The 19,919-nt window shown below is 38.5% G+C and overlaps 1 protein-coding gene across 1 annotated transcript in view; it reads right to left on the bottom strand.

Annotated features, from left to right (window-relative positions):
* The window catches only part of PTGFR (prostaglandin F receptor), a 66,288-nt gene extending 47,562 nt beyond the window's left edge, over positions 1-18,726 (bottom strand). The window contains exons 1-2 of the mRNA XM_067726670.1: positions 18,180-18,726; positions 15,855-16,724 (exon numbers count right to left, since the gene is read on the bottom strand). Of these exons, the coding sequence (XP_067582771.1) occupies positions 15,855-16,652 (798 nt within the window). The 5' untranslated portion in view covers positions 16,653-16,724; positions 18,180-18,726. The remainder of the gene's footprint in view (positions 1-15,854; positions 16,725-18,179) is intronic.
* Between the last annotated feature and the right edge of the window lie 1,193 nt (positions 18,727-19,919).

Raw genomic sequence — 19,919 nt, 5'->3', positions numbered from 1 at the left:
CTCTTCATGGCACGCTATTCTTGATATTCAATAGCAACTAACAGAGCTGCTATTATCATTTTTGTAATTTACCCAGATAAATTAGGACCCATTTAGCTTGGGGACAGCAGGAAAAGGTAGGAGACTAAGGATATTATCAATAGGAAGAAGAGAAGCAATTTTTTTTTTTCTAATTTATTTAAGGCAGACTTTTTTAGCAAATTTGTTCAAGGACTTACTCCCAGTCAGGCCTATGTCAGAAAAATAGTAGAGTACAAAAATAATCCTCCTTTTAATCCTGTTCATCTTTCTTCACAAATTACAACCATCTCAATGTCTTTGAGCTCTCTTCATGTCAGAGCTCTTCTCTTGACTGAAATCTGAAGATATCTTAATTTTAACTATATAAAATTTGCATTGTAACACATGGCCAGTGATGTTACAACTGCTCATGATGCTAAATGCAAATAATGTCCAGCTAAATGCAAATAATGTCCAAGAATACGATTGTATTCTTTGGGTAAACCTTCTGATCATACAGAATCGTAAATAGTTTCCATGTCTGAAGAAATATACAATTGAAAAGGTAATAGGGATTCAGTGAGTTAACATCTGTAAACTGCTGAGAGCATTGTCTGGCATATGGCAGGAGCTATATAGATGAGGGGTTTTAATTAATTCTCACACTACAAAATGAAATTTCTAGGCAAAAACTTTACGTTTAAAATGATCACCACAGTTATAGTTTCTAGTTACCTTTCAAGAACTTTACTGCTTTTTTCCAAAACTAACATTTAAAAATAAAATCCTTATGTGACACCATATGCATTTAATAACCATCATTATAAGGATGTTGCTTCATTCACTAATTTCTTTTGTAATGAAAGGATTCTAATGGATGAGCTGCATTTTCCTTGAACCTCTCCAAGTAGTGTACCACGCACCACAAGAAATAGAGTAGAAACATATGGCCTTGACTCTGTCATTAGGGGCTCCCTGTCCATTTGAGATATTAGACAGTCACAAGACAAGTAGTGCAAATTTATGACTATATAGAATTTGATGCTATACTTTATCCATAGAAAGAGAGATAAATGTGGGTTAGAATAATCAGAACAGGTTTCATGAAGAAAATCATTAGATATAAATAAAAACAAATCAAGACTTCCAGAATTGTAATTTCTCTAATAAAAAGAAAATCAGATTTGCATCAGTATAACATGCTATAGCGACATATTCTCCTAGAGAGATGATCTTTAGCCACCAGCCGTATATACATTTGACTATACTTCATGCTAAACCATGCAATTTCGGCATTTCATTTATGAAACGTTAGATTTTCTTCAAGAAATTTTGGAAGGAAAAATACTTAAGTTACTTAAGCAACATTCATATATGAGTGTTCTGATTTTAATTATAAAAGCATTATTTAAGGAACTGTATTCACCTGTACTTAAAGTCATGCTAGCACATTAATTCCTCTGTCCCCTCCTCAGGCTAGGTGGTAATCTGTCACCGAATAGGGAGACCAAACTTCTCCCTCTACCTACCACAAAGAAGGCTCCTGTTTCCCACAGATGCCAGTGGCATTCAGTGGACAGGAAAAATGAGCTTAATTCCAGAATACACACCTTCATCCTTCAAGCTGAAACGTTTTGGTTTTGTTGTTGGAGAAATGTGGGTAGTGGGGTGGAGGTAACAAAGAAACTCCTCAGGACTCACGAGGCTTTGTTACTCTGCTCAGGACCTGAATATGCTGGGCATCCTTCAGAAATCACTGTGATGCGTGATTTTTAACTGATTGCTTACTTGTCTCATTATCCTGTTTAGCAGATAAATAAGCTCTGAGCAAGTTGAATTGACATGAACTTGAGCTTTCGGCAACCAGGTAAAACAAACCAAGAAGTCCAAGAGAAAGGTGACTCCAATGCTGTGGTTATAGATTAAGTCAATTCATACTCAAAGCAGGTATTCGAGACAAGAACACCAATATAGGTAAAGCTGGTTATTCATTCATCGTAACAGCCAAATATAAAATGGCTTGCCAAATCAAACGTGAAATCCACGTCAATCTAAAACCCTCGAAATAAGCAGGCTAGCTTTTGTATTACTACCATTTATCTTAGATAGACAAACCTAAAGTGCGCAATCAGGAGGTCAATAGCACACAGTGGAAATTACTCTGAGACATACTGTTGTCTTCTCCATCATCCAGGAATGCTTTTAGCAAGCTGGCCCTGGCATCCGTATCCACAGATGAGCCTGATACAAGCTTAGAGAGATGAACTAGAAAGGCAAAGATGTCCTCTAAATGTCATGCATTTAGAACTGCTTAGTATTTGTTTTTCTTGATTGAAAACAGCAATTCTTTATATTCCCTTGAAATAAGAAAGAGTCTGCCTTAGCTGTCTTTGGACTTTCAATGGAAAAAACAATCACCACACACCCTATAATAGCTTCAAAACCACCTCATGCTAGCAAAGATTATAAAGACTATGGAATTTTTTTTTTAGCTCTTTTGTATGTCAGGTCATTTTTTGATTCAGAAATAGTATATGAGAGAAACACTGAAATGGTCAGTCACAAAAATGTCATTATAGAAGCATATAAATATTAAACTGTATCAGAAACTAATTTTCTGTTCACTGCACTGAACACAAGCATAATGAAAGAGATATGTGTTGTTACTTCTGTGTTGCAATTTGGAAATAAGCTTTCATATTAGGAAATGAGGAGAAAGAAGGCATTCACACAGTTTTTTCTTTCTATATGCAATTCTAATCTGGCTTTTCCCCAAAAAGACTGCATTTCTAATTTAAGCCTATCCACGGGATATGCTGGGTTGCAGAAACATTCTCAGAAGTTTCTTCCTAGTGCATAGGTCTTGGGCAATTCCAAACTACAACCTGGAGCAGGGACAGGCCAGTTACAGGTGCTGAGGTCCACTGTGGTCTGTAACAAATTCGTGGGAACAGGTAGAACTGACCTACTTTCTAAACTGGAAATTAGCCATGCTCTTCCCTTCACTGACCCCCCTTCTGATTCAACTTCATGCTTCCCAAATTAGCAGAACTAAAGCACCCACCAGAGTACATACTACAGAATATCAGAAAATTTATTCCCCATGTTGTATTTTCTTCAATGTCAGAATTCTAGAGCTCAACCAAGAGGTATTGGGGGCATGACAGAGAGGGAGAGAAAAGCTCTTCTTGTTCTGCTTGAATGTTATGATGATGCTGTATTCCATTAATAAGAATGGCACAAAAAGATTCTTAGACTATCCCAATAATAGTAAACGCACAAACAAAATGCAAAAAACCCGAAAATTCTATTGCTTTCATTGCACTAATAATGCTCACCTTCAGTATAAGATAAAAAGAATTTAAGGCAAACTGTTTTAAAAGTGAGAGGGAAGGTTGCTTTATGTTTATAAAAGGAATAATTTACAACAAAGATATAAAAGACATGAATTAACCCCGATGACATTATGTTGAAATCTAAATCATCGAAATCCAATGAAAACCATTAGAAATACAAATATAAACTAACAAAACACAAATATAATAAAATTCCAAGTTCTCATACACTTTTTTTTTTTTTTTTTTTTTTTTTTTTTTTGCCATACGCGGGCCTGTCACTGCTGTGGCCTCTCCCGTTGCGGAGCACAGGCTCCAGACGCGCAGGCTCAGCGGCCATGGCTCACGGGCCTAGCCGCTCCGCGGCATGTGGGATCTTCCCAGACCGGGGCATGAACCCATGTCCCCTGCATCGGCAGGCGGACTCTCAACCACTGCGCCACCAGGGAAGCCCTCATACACATTATTTGACAGAACAATTAGAAAGAATAATAAGAAAATAATATTCTATTACCAATAATATTGATTTAATACCTATGTATTGAACTTTGTAGCTTAAAAAAGAGTGTAAATTCTTTTCAAATGCCCATGGGATATTTACAAAATCTGATAATAAGAAGTTAACTAAAAAAGAAAGAAAGAAAGAAAAAAACCAAGAAGTTAACTAACTTGAAAACAGTAAGGTTTGTAAGTTGATGTATGCCATTTTTTTTTTTTTAACATCTTCATTGGAGTATAATTGCTTTACAGTGGTGAAGCAACTGACAAAGGATATAAGGCATTTTTAAACTGTTAAACTAAACAGCCCTCTGGAAAGACTAATTTTAAAAGAAAAATTTCAAATTTTGTGTTATGACAAAACTACAAAATTATTATTCAAAACATGATTATGATCACGAAAGGGGACACTCTATATTGTAACTGATAAACTGAACACAAGTCTAAATAAAATGTGAAGAAAATGGTAATTGTACGTAAAGTTAAATTTAGATCAATAGGATGAAATAAAGAATATAGAAAGATCCAAATAGGGCTTCCCTGGTGGCGCAGTGGTTGAGAGTCTGCCTGCCGATGCAGGGGACATGGGTTCGTGCCCTGGTCCGGGAGGATCCCACATGCCGCGGAGCGGCTAGGCCCGTGAGCCACGGCCGCTGGGCCTGTGCGTCCGGAGCCTGTGCTCCGCAACGGGAGAGGCCACAACAGAGAGAGGCCTGCGTACCGCAAAAAAAAAAAAAAAGAAAGATCCAAACACATTTAAGAATTTCATATGTAATAAAGGTAGGAATTTAGAACAGCTGCAGAAAGACCATTTAATAAATGATTTGGGATAACTAGCTAACCATTCAAAAGAAAATTCATGTTATTAATTTGCAAATTAAACCAACATAAACTATGAATGTATTAAAAACATAAATACAAAAAAATGAAAAAGCAAAAGTGCTAGAAGAAAAAAGAAATGAATACCAATGTCATCTTAGCCTGAAAAAGTATTTCTTAACATGAAACAGAAAGCAGTAACTACAAAAGAAATTATTGATTCATTCACTACTTGTATAATTAAAATACTAAGTTAAAAGGCGAACAATGAATACGGAAAAACAATTGCTTTTATAACAATTGATTTTATAATTATTTTTATATATTAGCATTATCTGGTCTTTGTTATCCAAAAAGTTCTTGAAAATCATTTACAGATACCCACACATTCACAAAAGAAAGGAGATAATGCCCAATAATATAAGAAAAAAAGTTCACTCCGTTAATCAAAGAAATTAAACTAATATGTATTCTGTATCAGATGAGTAAAAGGATGCACCCAGTATGTTAATAGTGTTTATCTCTGGGTAGTCAGATTTGGAAGATTTTTTAAAATTTTAATTTGTAGCTTGATGTACTTTCTTACAATAAAATTTTATAGTTAAAGAAAACATTGCATTATTTCAAAGTAGCTTGAGGGAATATAACACATGAAATTTAATATTCCTTAATAGGGATAAGATGCCCGTGGAAATAAGGCGAGGTCTTTCCTTTCCAGCAGAGTTCCTATAACATGAGAGTGCCTCTCCACCCTCACATCTATATATGCCAGCTTTCTGCTGCCTTCGCTGCTTCATCCCTGCTTCGCTCCCCATCCTGCATTCCGTCTCTCTGTCTGTTGTGTGGTTTTTATTTTCCTTGTTTTCTGGTCCTCTGCCATGAACAAAAATGCGAGAAGCAAAACAGGGGAAGATGTAATCAAAGTAATAGCAACAATGACTGTTGCTGCTGCTGCTACAGCAATGTTATTATTTATTATTTAATACTAATACACCTTTGGACCCAGAGGTTCCTCCACTATTACTAAAGCAATTAACCCTCTACCCTGCTCCCAGGCAAGGTCAAAAAAATACAAATAGTTTTATTTATGTCATACTAAAAGAAGAAAGAAAAGGAAAAGGAGGACGCACATAAGAGAGATTGGAGGAGCGAGCACAAAAGTTGTGGGTAAATTGAAGGAGCTAGAAAATATGATTCCTAGAATTTGGCTCAGGAAAATTTTCCCAGGTCATGTCTCTGTCTCTATGCTTTACTCTCCACCTGGAGAGACACCCAGCCTTTTGTTCAGTAAAAACCTGCTCAAAGAATAAATCAGTGAGTAAATTAACAAGTAGATTAAAGAATAAATGATTTTTTAATTTTCTTCATTTATATTATTAATGTTCATAGCAACTTGTTTTTCTTTACCTTCAGTCCTTGCTAACACTTTCTTAACCTAAATTCTTGGATGGAATGATTGGGTTTTGTGATGTTTCATTTCACCAACATTTATTTCTCTTCTATATCCTGAGTCACTTCCCTTGTCAAAAGATAGTATAAAATATTACTTTGAATTATGAAATTTTTATCATCTGATTTAATTTTTCTACTACTCATATTTCATTACTTAAAAAATCTAGCTTTTAATATTAATTTATTACAACCTGCTGTATTCTAATCTTGTTCAAGCCTGTCCCAAATACTAAAGAGTTTGTTATTCTTACATTTTTATATCTCTAGAAATTATATACATTAGTATCTGTTTTCTCCTTGTTTTACCTTACAATTTACATTACTTGACTTTGGATCACAATTTTTTCCAGTAATATTTCCTTCTAAATGATATGCTATAGATATTTATAAGTTACCAAAAATAATCTTATCCACTACATTCATAACAGTATGCCTGCTACTCTTTTTCTTTTTTTTTTTTTTTGCCATAGCTATTTTATTGTATTTTTTTCAAGCAAAGGCATTTATTTGGTTATCCATTTTAAACATAGCAGAGGGATAGTTGGGGAGTTTGGGATTGACATGTATCTGCTATTTTATTCTAACATAAATTATAATCAAATATCTTCATATTTCAATTTTCTATATATGTCTTCCTTTTTCCTTTTCTATAAACACTGTTAATTAAGGCCATAGATATAGTGACCAATTAAATCACAGAGGTTGTTATTCTGCATCTAGAACACTGCCTGGCACCTGGCAGGTGCTCAATAAACATTTGTCAAACAAGTAGACAAATAATTCCTTGTGGACTACCAAATTGGAAGTAACGGCTTCCTACTATAGCACCCTTATTCACTTAATAACTGATTAAAAAGTGCCTTTGATCAGCTTGTTGAGAGATGATCTTTTGTTGGCTTTTATTGGTCGACAGCATTAATATTTGCCAGTAATAGCAACATAACGATAATAGTATAATAACTGAAGCATATGGTACTATGTCAGGCACTATTTTAACTTACATCTATTCATTTATTTAGTCCTCACAACAACCCAATGAAGAGATACTATTACTCTACCTATTTTACATGTGAAGAAATTGAAGCACAGAGTGGTTAGGGACACACAGGAACCAGAAGAAACAGGACGTGAACCCAGGCTCTTAACTACTACATGACACTGAGCTAATATTTTAGCTCCTCGAGTATATCTTTTACTCCAACTAAGTTGTCAGCTCTTCGAGGAAAAAGCTTTATCTTTTGGGCACAGCCCCAATAGTAGTACTTTATACATAACAGTCTCAATAGTTTTTGCTAATTTTAGCTTGGTTCAACAATGTATAAGTTAATATCTAATACATTATTATAATTATAATACTACATTATTAGATTATTTGAATTCAAATAAGATGTGAAAGATTAGCACAAAAACATCTTTACTTCTGGTGAGACAGTGAAATGAGGCACAATAATCTGAACCTTCGAGGGGCATTGTTCAGGAACGTTTTCTGATCCCAGCGTGACCAAACCTTCTCAAGACAGGAGAAATGGAAAACATCTGGACTAAACACAGATGACTATTTCTAACTGAGATGGCAGGTAGCAATAACGGCAATAGACGCTTGAGGATCTGGGGACTGTGTTGAGCATTTACTGTATGCCAATCACTATGTTATGAGATTGTAAGGAGGACAAATCATATTTTCCAGTGGTACTTTTAAGTAAGATCCATTTTTATAATCAGTTCACGGATGTACAAAATTGGTTTAGAGTAACTCCAGGTCACAGCTAAGAGATGGTGGGGCTGGGACCCTGCCCCACCCCCCGCCTGTGCTTAAATACCTAGAGCATTCTAAAAGAAATGCTTGACTTGGGACTGTGCATTAAAAGCTAAAGGGAATCTTTTACACAATCCAGTTGTCTCTGTCTCCTTTGCCGTCACACCGCAGCCATACTCTGTTTTGGCATTTCACAATCTGAATTTAATTTGGGGATTCAATAGCTTAGAAGGAGTGAAAAAAAACATCTCCCTGTCTGTATAAAGCCACAACTGTACCCACTCCTCTGTGGCATTACCATCCTGACACCCAGGACGGAGGACTGACAGAATGACAAATTTACACAAGCTTTGAAAGGTAATATTTGCAAATATCAAAAGACAAAATTCTCCTATTGAATGAAATCCTCTCTAAATACAGATAAATGGCATTGAAATAACAGTTAAAATCTGGTGTGGCTGTAAATGATTTCCGAAGCAAACATAAATGCAAATGCATTTTATATACCTCCTGTAAGGATGAGACTAAGCAAATAAAGTTAAAACTGGCAACCCAGAGAGATTTGGGGCAAATCAACATCTTGAATTGTTCTTGAAATGTTTGGGGGCTTAATTTAAAACCCCAAAACACATTAAGCCAGAAGAGTTTTAGATTCATGGGGGTATAAATTTAATCCACATGTTTCTGATTCATTTACACTTGAATCATTCAAGTAATGTTTTGTAAGTGCCGTCTCAATGTCTGATATCTTTGGGCGTTTTTATGTCTCTCTCCTTAAAAACAGGAAGCCATATTTTGCCAAGAGTAAATAAACTTAAAATACCTAAGTATTCCAGACAACCGTGCACAACTAAATCAACAGACTTTTGTGTAAATTCTCAACCTAGCAGTGTCTTTTTTTAATTGATTGACTTTTGGTCCAATTTTGCACCATACTTTTCCATGAAGAGAGATCATATACTCAAATGAATTCAATTCCAAAGGCCTATGCATAACTCAATATATTTACCAAATCACACTGTAAACCTATGTGTAATATACTTTATATTTAGATAATGTGTGAACAAATGGACTTCTAGAAAACGGTCCTAAACCGGATACTGCAGGAAGCAGACTTTGAGACAGAGATCTACATGCAGGCATTTTTCTGAGCACAGTGAGGTGATGAGGAAAGCAGGACTTGGCACAGGGAGAAGCAGAGCTGGAATGGAGCTACAAGCTCTGAAGCGCATATGACCCTTCAGAAATGTCCCAAATGAGGCAAGGGGGTAAGTGCTTTGGATCCCCACATCCACCTGTCACTGTACGCAGAATGACCAAAGAGAGGGGGGCACAACCACGGGCAAGGCAGCTCCCTTGACTGAGGGTACTTTCCCCAGGGGCAAAACTCACCACAAAGGGGATCTGCGTGGGGCACCATGTCTACTAAGCAGGTCTGTTGGAGTTCTCTGAGAATTAATCCTCCCTGAATAAAAGACCTACTCAATCTTTTAGTCTGATTAGCAATACAAATTGAGCCATGTAGTCACTCAATCAGCTGGCAAAGGCTTGAGGTAAGCAAGCCTATTTTATAGAGAAATTTCGACAATTACTCTGGAGATTTTATTTATGACAATGTACAACCAGTATCTGCAGGTCTTTACTCAAAGAAAGTTTTTCCTTCTGTCTCCTGAAGTGACCCCCTCAAAGATAAAACACCAATAAAAAATACATACATTTTGGGAGAAAAAATGTGTGCATGTAGAGAAAAAGGTGGCGCTAAAGATAATAATGGGGCAAATATAACTATGAATAAGTTATATCACCTAATTGTTTCCTTTGCCTTCAATACTTTGTATTTAATACTTGGTTCCTTAGTCCATTCATTCAATTAACATTGGTTTATGACCTACTACTTGTAGAAACTAAAACACAAACCAGTAATATAGCTCCTAGCTACCAAGGACCATTGAGACTAACAGAGGAAATTGGCATGTAAACATCATAACAAAATAATATCATTCCTAGTTTATCCATGATGCTGACAAAATTCCTAAATTCCAGCACCAGATGCAAATTGTAGAATGTTCAGGATTCTCCAGGACACCATTTCCAACTAATACTCCTGGGGAACCTCTGAACACACGTTCCCCTCTCGGACTTCTCCAATCCAAATCCCAATTCAAAGTATTGGAAGTATTCCCGAGACCGACCAATTAAGTCCTGACCTCATCAGCAGACTGGGTCCAAAGTGGAAATGAGGGCCATTACCCACTGAGCCCTCCTTTATGGGAGATTCATTTAGCAAATACTTACTGAGCTCAACTCTGTGCCAGGCACTGGTCTCAGAACTGAGGACGCAGCAATAATCGAGGTCCCTTCCTTCAAGGAGCTTACATGCTAGAGGCAGAAGCCAAAACACAAAATAAACAGAGAAATGTACCCCATGTTATCGAATACTGCTAAGTGCTATGAGAGTAAATAAGGCAGAGCAATGGAGGAGAGAAGAGAAAGGGTACTTTTTAAGATAGACTACCTAGACAACATGAGATTTAAGAGAGGAGTCGGGGGAGAGCCACATGGATGTCAGGAGGAGAGTACTCCAGGCAAGAGAACACCAAGGCTTCAGGGACAGGAATATGTTCCCAAATCTCTCAGAACTGCTCCTCTGCCAGCTCCTGTCACTGACCTCACACCACGTACTCCACGTCCACCCAAACACAAGAGCAGCCTGAATTCCCATCATAGAAACTATATTTAATGTATCTCTAAAACATACCTTTTCGTCTGGATGTGAATTTTAAGCTGCATGAGTCTGAGTTGTTTACGAATTTCCTAAAAGTAGAACCTAAGTCTTACCAGTCCTTTCTCCAGACATCATGATTGCTACTTCCACATTCCAAACCGGGGAGCATTCCCACTTCACAGAGGAAACCAGCTAAAACATTTTCTGACAAATCGCCTCTAAGATCAGCAGCAATGCAAGAATAACCAAAAAGATCTGACATAAAACTATATGAGAGTGAGAGTCCATTTTGTTTTTAATTTTAGAATGAAACCCATTCAAAGCCCTTTTTATTTGGTACAATTAGATCCAATGATGGATCTAATTAGTTAAATTTTTAAACTAATTTAAAAATTAGTTAATTTTTTTAGTTTGGGAAATAATTCAAACATGTACACATTATGTATATACATATTTATACATTTTCCGTATTTTTCTTTTCACTTGAAGCATGTAACTATACATCTGTTCACCGTCCTTTCAGTGTAGAGGCAGGTGCACAAGACACATACACAGATTTCCATTACACAGGTCTTACATACAATAATGAGAGCCAGCCTCTCAAAGAAAGCAATCTTCACTAGTAGTCAAAATGTCCTATTCTGTTGTGTTGTTCCATCGTTTGCCACTAGCCCTGTAAGACCTGGTCATTATGATGCCAATACCTTTAGTAATTCAGTAGAATTCAATTAACCATTCATTTTTTGATTTATATCTGACAAACATCTTAGTGACCAAATGTTTAACTATATGACTAGAAATACTAGCAGAAGAGTAACAACCTTAGAAAAATCAAATTCAAACTCTACCTACACAAGAAAACACATTTCTTGGGTAAACTCACCTACATAAGGTATCATTTTCTCTTCATATACTTTATACTTCTTTTCCCAATTCAAAATGAACCTCTACCCTTGAAGAGAAGGTAAACAAACTAAACAGCCTTCCAGAAAAGATCCCTGAAGTTTAATTGTGTCATAACTCGACAGTTGCTGACTTAAGGAACAGATTAAAAATTACCATTTGGTTTCAATATTTGCTTAATTAACGCTCACCTACAGAACTCAGAATCCACATTCTGGTCAATCATTTCCAATCTCTTGACATTCATACTACTTAAGTTACAGTCAAGCAGTCAACAAGTATTTAATGCTCTGCCAAACTAGTGAAATAAGCATAGCAATAATAATAAATTCCTTTTAGGACTACATATTCTAGAAATGGAACATTAAAAAGAATCAGTACCTGTAGAAAGACAGAAGCAAAGACTATTAAGGAAATGTTACTTAGAAGTGCTGTTAAATGTCTTCTTTTTCTCCGTCACTTTAGAAACATCAGAAAAAATCTTCAAGATTTATTTGGAAAAAGTGATTTACCTAGAATGCATGCAAGACAATTTTATAATTGCCATTTGACTCTCAAAGATTTTTGTATTAACTTGTTGCTAAATGGAATTGTAAGCTAATAAGTGCCTATTGTATTTTCCTGGATTTTTCAGTTGGGATTGTAATTAAATGAATTTATATGAGTTAACCATGTTTAAAACTATAAAATTCAGTTATTGAAAATTTTTTTTAAGTCATTAACAAGTTATATTTTAAACTAATATTACAATTGTACTACATTTCTAAATTTCAGTTCCTGAAAATACACACACACACACACACACACACACACACACACACACATTTTCCCCTTTGTGGGAAAAAAACAAACAAACATTAAATTAAGAAAAACAGCTATAGGGGATTTTTAGGGTGGTGAAACTATTCTATATGATACTGCAGTGGTGGACACATGTCAATATACATTTGTCAAAACCCACACACTGTACAACATAAGGAGAACCCTAATGTAAACTACAGACTTTAGTCAATAATAATGTACAAGTATTGGCTCATTGATTGTAACGAATGTACTACATCAGTGCAAGATGTTAATAATAAGGATGACTGTGGGGTGGAGGGGTGGAGACATGAGGAGCTATATGTGAACTCTGTGTTTTCCACTCATTTTTCTGTAAACCTAAAACTACACAAGAAAAATTAAGTCTATTAAAAGAGAAATTTCTAACAAACATCATGATCATCTTACCTTTGTATTAAAGTCAATCATCAAACTTAATAAAGTATCCCCCTTTTCATCAGCTACAAATTTAAAAAGTTTTAGAAATTATGCCACTATTGATGTTTTGATGCAGTAAATCTTGCCAAACCCAGACACCATCATCCGCATTACTCACTTCCTCCTTTTAGTGTATGCACCTGTACCCCATTCCAGTTTGAGGCTTGAAAATGACAGTGAACACAGGTCAAAGAGTGTCTTCAGATGTTCATTCAAATGACAAATCCAACATTTCATCCTCATCAATCATAGAGAGAAGGCACATGGTGTAAAGTAGGCCATTGACATGGAAGATGTCACAACTATAGTGCATCTATGGGAATTTAGAAGCTTGGTTTCAGAGATATTTTTTAAACAAGAAGCTTTTAAAATATAGGGTGGAGAATAATGGCTCAGTCATTAATACCTATGCAGTTCCTCCTGGGCACTTACGTAGTAAAGAAGAAATGGTTCAACAGAGGAATCGGTGTTAGGTGTTATTTTGGCATTCCCAAGCCTGGGTTTTTCACTCAGGTTCCATTTAGAACTGTCTGGTGGTCTTAATGTAATGTGCAAGGCACTTATGTCCAGGCCACAAGTTATAAATCCTTCAGACAGAACTTGCCATGAAGACCCAAGACTCCACAAGAGAAACTGAAAATAATGCTTGAAACAACTTAAAACATCAATCCAGCAGGGGTATCTGTGGTAGACCTACTACACATCTAATGCAGAAATAATTTTCCACACTAAAAAGCATTTTAGAAGTATTGATACATTGGTGTCATAGGTGTAGCAATAATTCACAGTTAAATAGAACGCAGACCTCAGAAAATGTTTCACAAAAATAAAATTATATTCCACTAGGAAATATGTTCAAAATATGAATTAAATTGTAATATCTATTTTAACAGTAAAGAAAACCAAAAATTCAGGAAAAGAAATTAGAGAAAAACATAAATTCAAAATATCCATGGTGAGGATGAAATTTTGTTACTTTCCATTCCCTTACAGTAGTTAACCTATAACTCCTATTTCTCAAAGTCAAAAGCCAGAACTAAGTAGAATTTTAAAGGTGACTCAGAACAAGCAAAAACCAAAACACCAGTGATTAGCCCAGTTGTCCAGATTATCTGTCTCTCATTAAGTTCACTATTTCATGGTTTTCAGGTTTTCTCCAGAGCTAGGACCTTCATTTTTACATTTTCTTTAAATATTTTCAGCTACCTCTTTTCTCCCTTTCTTAGTATTCCCTTTCCAACCCTCAAATTAATTTCGTTTTTGCTCAGACTCACTGTTTATTTTAAAAAGCTACTCTATTTAAAAGTTTAAGAAGAAGAGGAGCATTACTCTAAGGGAATTTCCTTTGTCAAGTAGCATAAATTAAACTCTCTAAGAATGAACACTGAAATGACTCGATGTGTTGATAGAACTCGTCTCTGCTATTCAGATTCAAACAACTGAACTATGAGCTCAGATGAGACCCCTAACTGGGGTCACCCAAGGCCTCCTAAATTGACAATAAGCCAGCCTCAAAACGTTGACTTGCCATTGACAGATGTAGCCTATCCTCTCCTCGGTTGGGCCCCTAGGACAGTTCTGGAACATCACGAAAAAAATATTTAAATGATACAAAAATTCCGGAAGCCAAATTCAAATTGTGAGGAAATAACAGAGATAGAAACAAATTTTTTTTTTTTTTTTTTTTTTTTTTTTTTTTGCAGTACGCGGGCCCCTCACTGCTGTGGCCTCTCCCGTTGCGGAGCACAGTCTCCGGATGCGCAGGCTCAGCGGCCATGGCTCACGGGCCCAGCCGCTCCGCAGCATGTGGGATCCTCCCGGATCGGGGCACGAACCCGCGTCCCCTGCATCGGCAGGCGGACTCTCAACCACTGCACCACCGGGGAAGCCCAAGAAATATTTTAAAAGTAGAAATCTTTTTGCAGAATAAAATCAACTACCATAGGATCTGTCTGCAGCAACAGCTCTCAAAGACTTTTCTGTTCACCAGGACCATCAGGATTGTTTATTAAAACCCTACTGGCAACAGTTCTTGGACAATGGACCTAAGGGGGCCTAGAAGAACTGCATTATTAACAAGCACCTGCATAACACGATGCAAGGTATGACCATGACCTTTGTGTTATGTCTACCTTTGTCTCACCCTTTTGCTTTACCTCTACCTGGGTATCACCTGTATTACTATCTTTGGATACCAATCTGTTTCCCCACTGGTACAAAAAAAGGGATCAAAATAATCTTTACTGCCATCAGGAGCTACATACAGAAGGATGTTTTCTCTTTCGTTGTATGTTATCACTTTTTCCATCATAAAGTAAACTGTTGGAGACAGTTATGGTCATACTTATCAATCATAAGTATTTTGTCTTCTACCTAGAAAGTCATATAAATGATTTATGTTTGTTGCTAATTCTTTAAACTTAGCCGTCATTTCCAAATAAAAATACCAAGATGTTAAATATAGCTGCTGGCTAAATTGAAAAAGAGGAAGGAATGAAATGATAAGAGAAGAATCCCTGGCTCTCCTGCCAATCATACCCTCCCTGCATTACTATCATCCTGGGTTAGTGAACTAGTGATTCTTTATCTACCCATCTAGTTCACCTACACTATCCAACTATCTCAACCCATCACCTCCCTTTGCGAGCTGAGACCTGGTCATTGTGTGCTGAGAAGCAGCCAGTCTATAAATTACAAGTCCATGTGGTTTTCTATCAAGACTTACTGGAGTCCATTCTAATATTGTTTTATAGCCTTTTTTTTCACATTTTAGAAACTAATCATATTCAGTATATTAAAACTATGTTACTTTTGTGAAAATTACTTTATACCACACTGCAACAGGTAACACTATGGTTAGAATTGTTTAGGGAGAGATTTCTTTTAATTCTGGGCTTGTGGGGAAATAACCATCTATGCCATAAATAGCTTAATTCTAAGCCAGAGCTGAGAACTAAAGTAAGTTCTGAGTAGAAGTAAGTTCCAGCATTTAAAAGATGAAACAGCATTGCCCATCAAGACTACCAACTTTGAAAAGACAAGAAACCTTGTATTGAATATCGATTAACTGAACAAAGCAAAAATTGTCAAAACCGTAGGTCCTTACCAGAAACGGACTCCAGCAAACGCAGGAGACACACATTATACCCAGGAGCTGGATGACCATTTCAAAATGATGAGACCTGCCTTGTCTGTGCTGCTGACTTTTAAATTTAACTCTTAAAAGTGAAATTCCTGTGATGGCATTGCAAAAAAATGAAATACCAAGGGCTAGGAGCCCCAGAAATGAAAAAAGTAAAAGATAAAACCTATCTTCCCAGTCTTTGATGTGATCTGTTTTGTAGAAACACCAGGTCTTCGATGCTTGAATTTTATAGTCACGATGCCCAAGGATGGGCAGCAAAGCTACGAAAACAGCAAAAAAGCACACTCCACTCAACATCATTTTAACATGTTTGGATGTAATTTTCGTAGAGTGAAATATTGGTTGGGTGACTCCAATACATCGCTCAATGGCCATCACACTGCCTAGAAAAAGTGGGCACAGACCAGAGAATACCATGCAGATACCAAAAATACTGCAAAGGACGTTTGATTTGTCAAAATGGATCCAGTCTTTATCAGAAGCATATACAAAGACTGCTATAGCTCCATTGATGAGGTGCCCAAAGAAATCTGTGATTACCAGAGCACTAGCTAAAAGCAAAAACGATGACTTGTACTTCTGTCTAAATCTCTGGTATGCCTTCATGAGAATAGCAATAGCAAGGCTGTTTGATAAGATTCCCACTGTCATGAAGGTTATCGAAAAAGATATTGAAAGCTCTTCTTCCATTTGGCAAGTTGTATTTGAAAGGAGCCCGGCTGCAGGAGACACTGGCTGTTTGGAATTGTTCGTGGACATTGTTGTGGAGATAAGAGCTGGCCACTCAAGTCATCTCCCTCTCAAAACAGTGCAGGCTTGCGGTCCAGAGATCTGTAGCATAAAGACAGAGAAATTATGAGCCCTGGATAACTGTTCATCTGACATTGAAGGCCAAAGCTCCCCAGCACCCTGTGGTGGGAATCAGACTTATCTGGCCTGTCATGAGCAAGGTTGCATCATACTGAAAATAGCACACATCTGCCTGCAGTTCCACATTTCATTTTCAAGGTAAAGAAGCTACCAGAATTGAGACCCCTTGGTTAACCTCTATGGCTACTCTGCCACTGGGCACCTCCTAAACTGCCTCCTGACAATTCACTGACACCTTAAAACTCCTAAGGTTTACGGAGTCGCTTAACAAGGCTAGATTTAAACCCAGTTGAGTTTTTAAAGTATAATAGTCTATTTTAATAACTAGGTGACTTTCTAAAGTTTCTGCTTTTTTCTCTGATGAGCTTTGTCCCCAAAGTGCAGATTATTTCTTTGAGACCTATGACTGTCAGGCAGACAAAATCATCTTCTCCAAACTTTGGGAGGGTGCAAAGTGGAGCCACAAGCTCACTGACGCTGCATGGGGCGTCTCTGAATAAGTTCTAAAACTATTTGATTTAGGTCAAATAACAGCAAACCACACACATCAGTGACCCCTGGAAGGCTCAGTGTTGAGTCTCTAGGAAGATTTTCTGGTCCAGCTACCACCTGTGCAGAAATGTTGGCTGATGAGAGCATAGGAGGCAGGCCGCCCTCACTGTGGGCGCATCTGCCTAGATGCTGTTGATCTAAGTTATAGCTTCAGGGTAGCTACATCCCAGGCGAATTATTTATTTGTCGTTCTTTCTCTAGTGAGTTGAGGCCTGAGTCACAGACCCTCTATACCCGCCACTACTGCCACCCCGCCCCGAGCTATTTCCACCGGCGTTTCCCCAGCAGCTTTCTGGGAGGCTAGGAATTCCGGAGCCAGCCTTTCTTGGGACCTGCCCAAGTGGGGCCGCCCGGGACTGCCCGGAGGGCGGCCGCCTCCTCCGGTCTTACTCACAGCTCGACTTTCGATCACTACTACCCCACCGCCCCCAGGCCTCTGCTTGCAACATCCTTCCCAAACCTCTGAACTGCCTGAAACTTTCTGCGATTGCTCAAACGCCAGAGGCCGATTTCCCTCCCACCCCGGGGGGCGCCAAAGGCCTGCGCTGGCCAGGATGCCGGAGTCGAAGTGTCGCGGGCGGGAAAGCAAGGAGAGGGAAGGGGATCTTTTCCTTTATCCGTTTCCCTCCTCGGAGATCCGTTCTACCCGGTCCCCAGGCGCGCACCTCAGGCTCCAGACGGATCAGACATTGCTCTGCGGGTCTCCCCAGCTTGGGGCATCTGGTCCAAACTTGTTGGCCAGCTCAGGCTAAGGTGCCCTCCGGTGCCGCCGGCTGCTGCTGCCGCCGGGCATCCGAGGTGGGGTGGCTAAACCTCAGTCGGGTGGCCAACGCGTGGGAATCCAGCCGCTGAAGGGGTGTTTACCTTGGCATCCCGGGCCGCGGGCAGGGCTCTAGGTGGAGCAGAAGAGCGCGCGGGTCCGTGGGCCATCCCGCGCCCGGCTTCGCTCCGTCGCTGCCGCCGGTTCCTGGGGCTCTGCGCCGCGCTCTCGCTCCAGCTCCGGCCCGGGCTCCGACTCTGTCTCGCCGCGCGTGCTTCTGCGCGCGCTCCCAGCGCGGAACCTGCCGGGTGCGCTGGGCTCCCCCGATCCTTTAGCACCTAGCGGCGCTCACCGCCTGGGCGGGGTGGAGGGCGCGGTTGACCTCCGCCCCTTCCTCTCCGCCCCTTTTGCTTGGAGTCCAGAGCCGGACCCGGAGGGACTTGAGAACCGCACTCGGATGCTACGTCCCCCTCCTCAGCATCAGAGCGGCCCCCTCAGCTGCCCGACCACTTAAGGAAAAGTTTTGTTTTAAACTCATTCTCCAGCTAAAGGCGCCATCTCTACGGCTGTAAAATAGGAACCAGGAGAGCTGAGGAAAGCCTGCAGAAAGCTGTCGTGACAGCGTCTTGAACTGTCAGATTGCAGATTGCAGACACTTCATCCCAAATCCAGCTCAAAAAGGATAAAGAAACCAGGTAGAAGGAAAGAGATGGTGTATTTGGGCTTAGGGACCGACATCCCCAGGAAGTTAAAAACAGGTATTCGGGCCACGTGTTGTCAATGGAAAGTCACTGCCTTAGGATTCACTGTCACTTAGAGGACTGGACTGTTCCTAGCTTTCTAAAGAATGTGAGAAGGGAAAGGGATAAGCAGTATTCTCACAGGACACATGCAGATAAAGCATTAGTAACATTTTAATGATCAAAAAAGCCCAATGGTGAGAGAATTTCTAGTGGTATGTTTACCCAAAGAGATGTGACTCTTAAATTTTGTGGAGATTATTTTTATGATCAAGTAAAGAAAAATCCAATACTTCATTAGGAATTATAATTTGAGCCATTTTAATGCTGTAACCACTTTTTGCTAATATTGTTTTGATCTGTACCTATTAACTATCTCATTTTTATAGCTAATCACTTATGGAAATCTATTACTGACCTTTGCTCTTTTATCAGTAAAATATTGCCACGGCTTTTGTGAAAAACCAATGCCACATGGAAATAAACTCTCTTTTCTCCATTCTAAAATCAGAAAGGGACTCTAAATTCCTAGAAATTGGAAAGGATCATAAAGTGCTACAGTGAGATAAAATAAATTAGCCATTAACTATAGAAAAGAATGATTGCACAGCTTTCCCCTGTGGTAAATATTGAGGGTTTTTTTTAATGATATGATCATAACTTGTAAAATAAACTGTTACTCAGGTATGGTCAGGGAATTGAAAAATTTGGTTAACCAAATATTCTGGTTAGTAGAGAAATATTACATCTGGATGACCAGTGTCCAAAAAACAACTATGTAATAAACCACATGGAAAATGTGCATGACACAGAGAACTATTCTTTCCTTTAGTGATTAACAGCACTTAATCACATTAGATGCAATTACCTATTTACTTATGTCTCTCCCACTGAATTGAATTCCTGCAGAAGTCTCATTCATCTCTCCGTCCTCACCCAGGACTATGCCTGGTCACTTATCCAACGCTGTCTGAATTCATCAATGTTATAACCGACATTTCCAGTATCACACTTCAAAATCTTGAACAGTCCCCATCTCTCACTGGCACATCTCACTAACAACAGCTGCTCAATCTACTGGGTAAAGAAAGAGAAAATTCTCGT

The sequence above is a fragment of the Pseudorca crassidens genome, chromosome 2 (genome assembly GCF_039906515.1).
Source record: "Pseudorca crassidens isolate mPseCra1 chromosome 2, mPseCra1.hap1, whole genome shotgun sequence".
NCBI classification, from domain to species: domain Eukaryota; kingdom Metazoa; phylum Chordata; class Mammalia; order Artiodactyla; family Delphinidae; genus Pseudorca; species Pseudorca crassidens.
The sequence above is the reverse complement of the archived record's forward strand: the minus strand, read 5'-3'. Positions and strand labels throughout refer to the sequence as shown.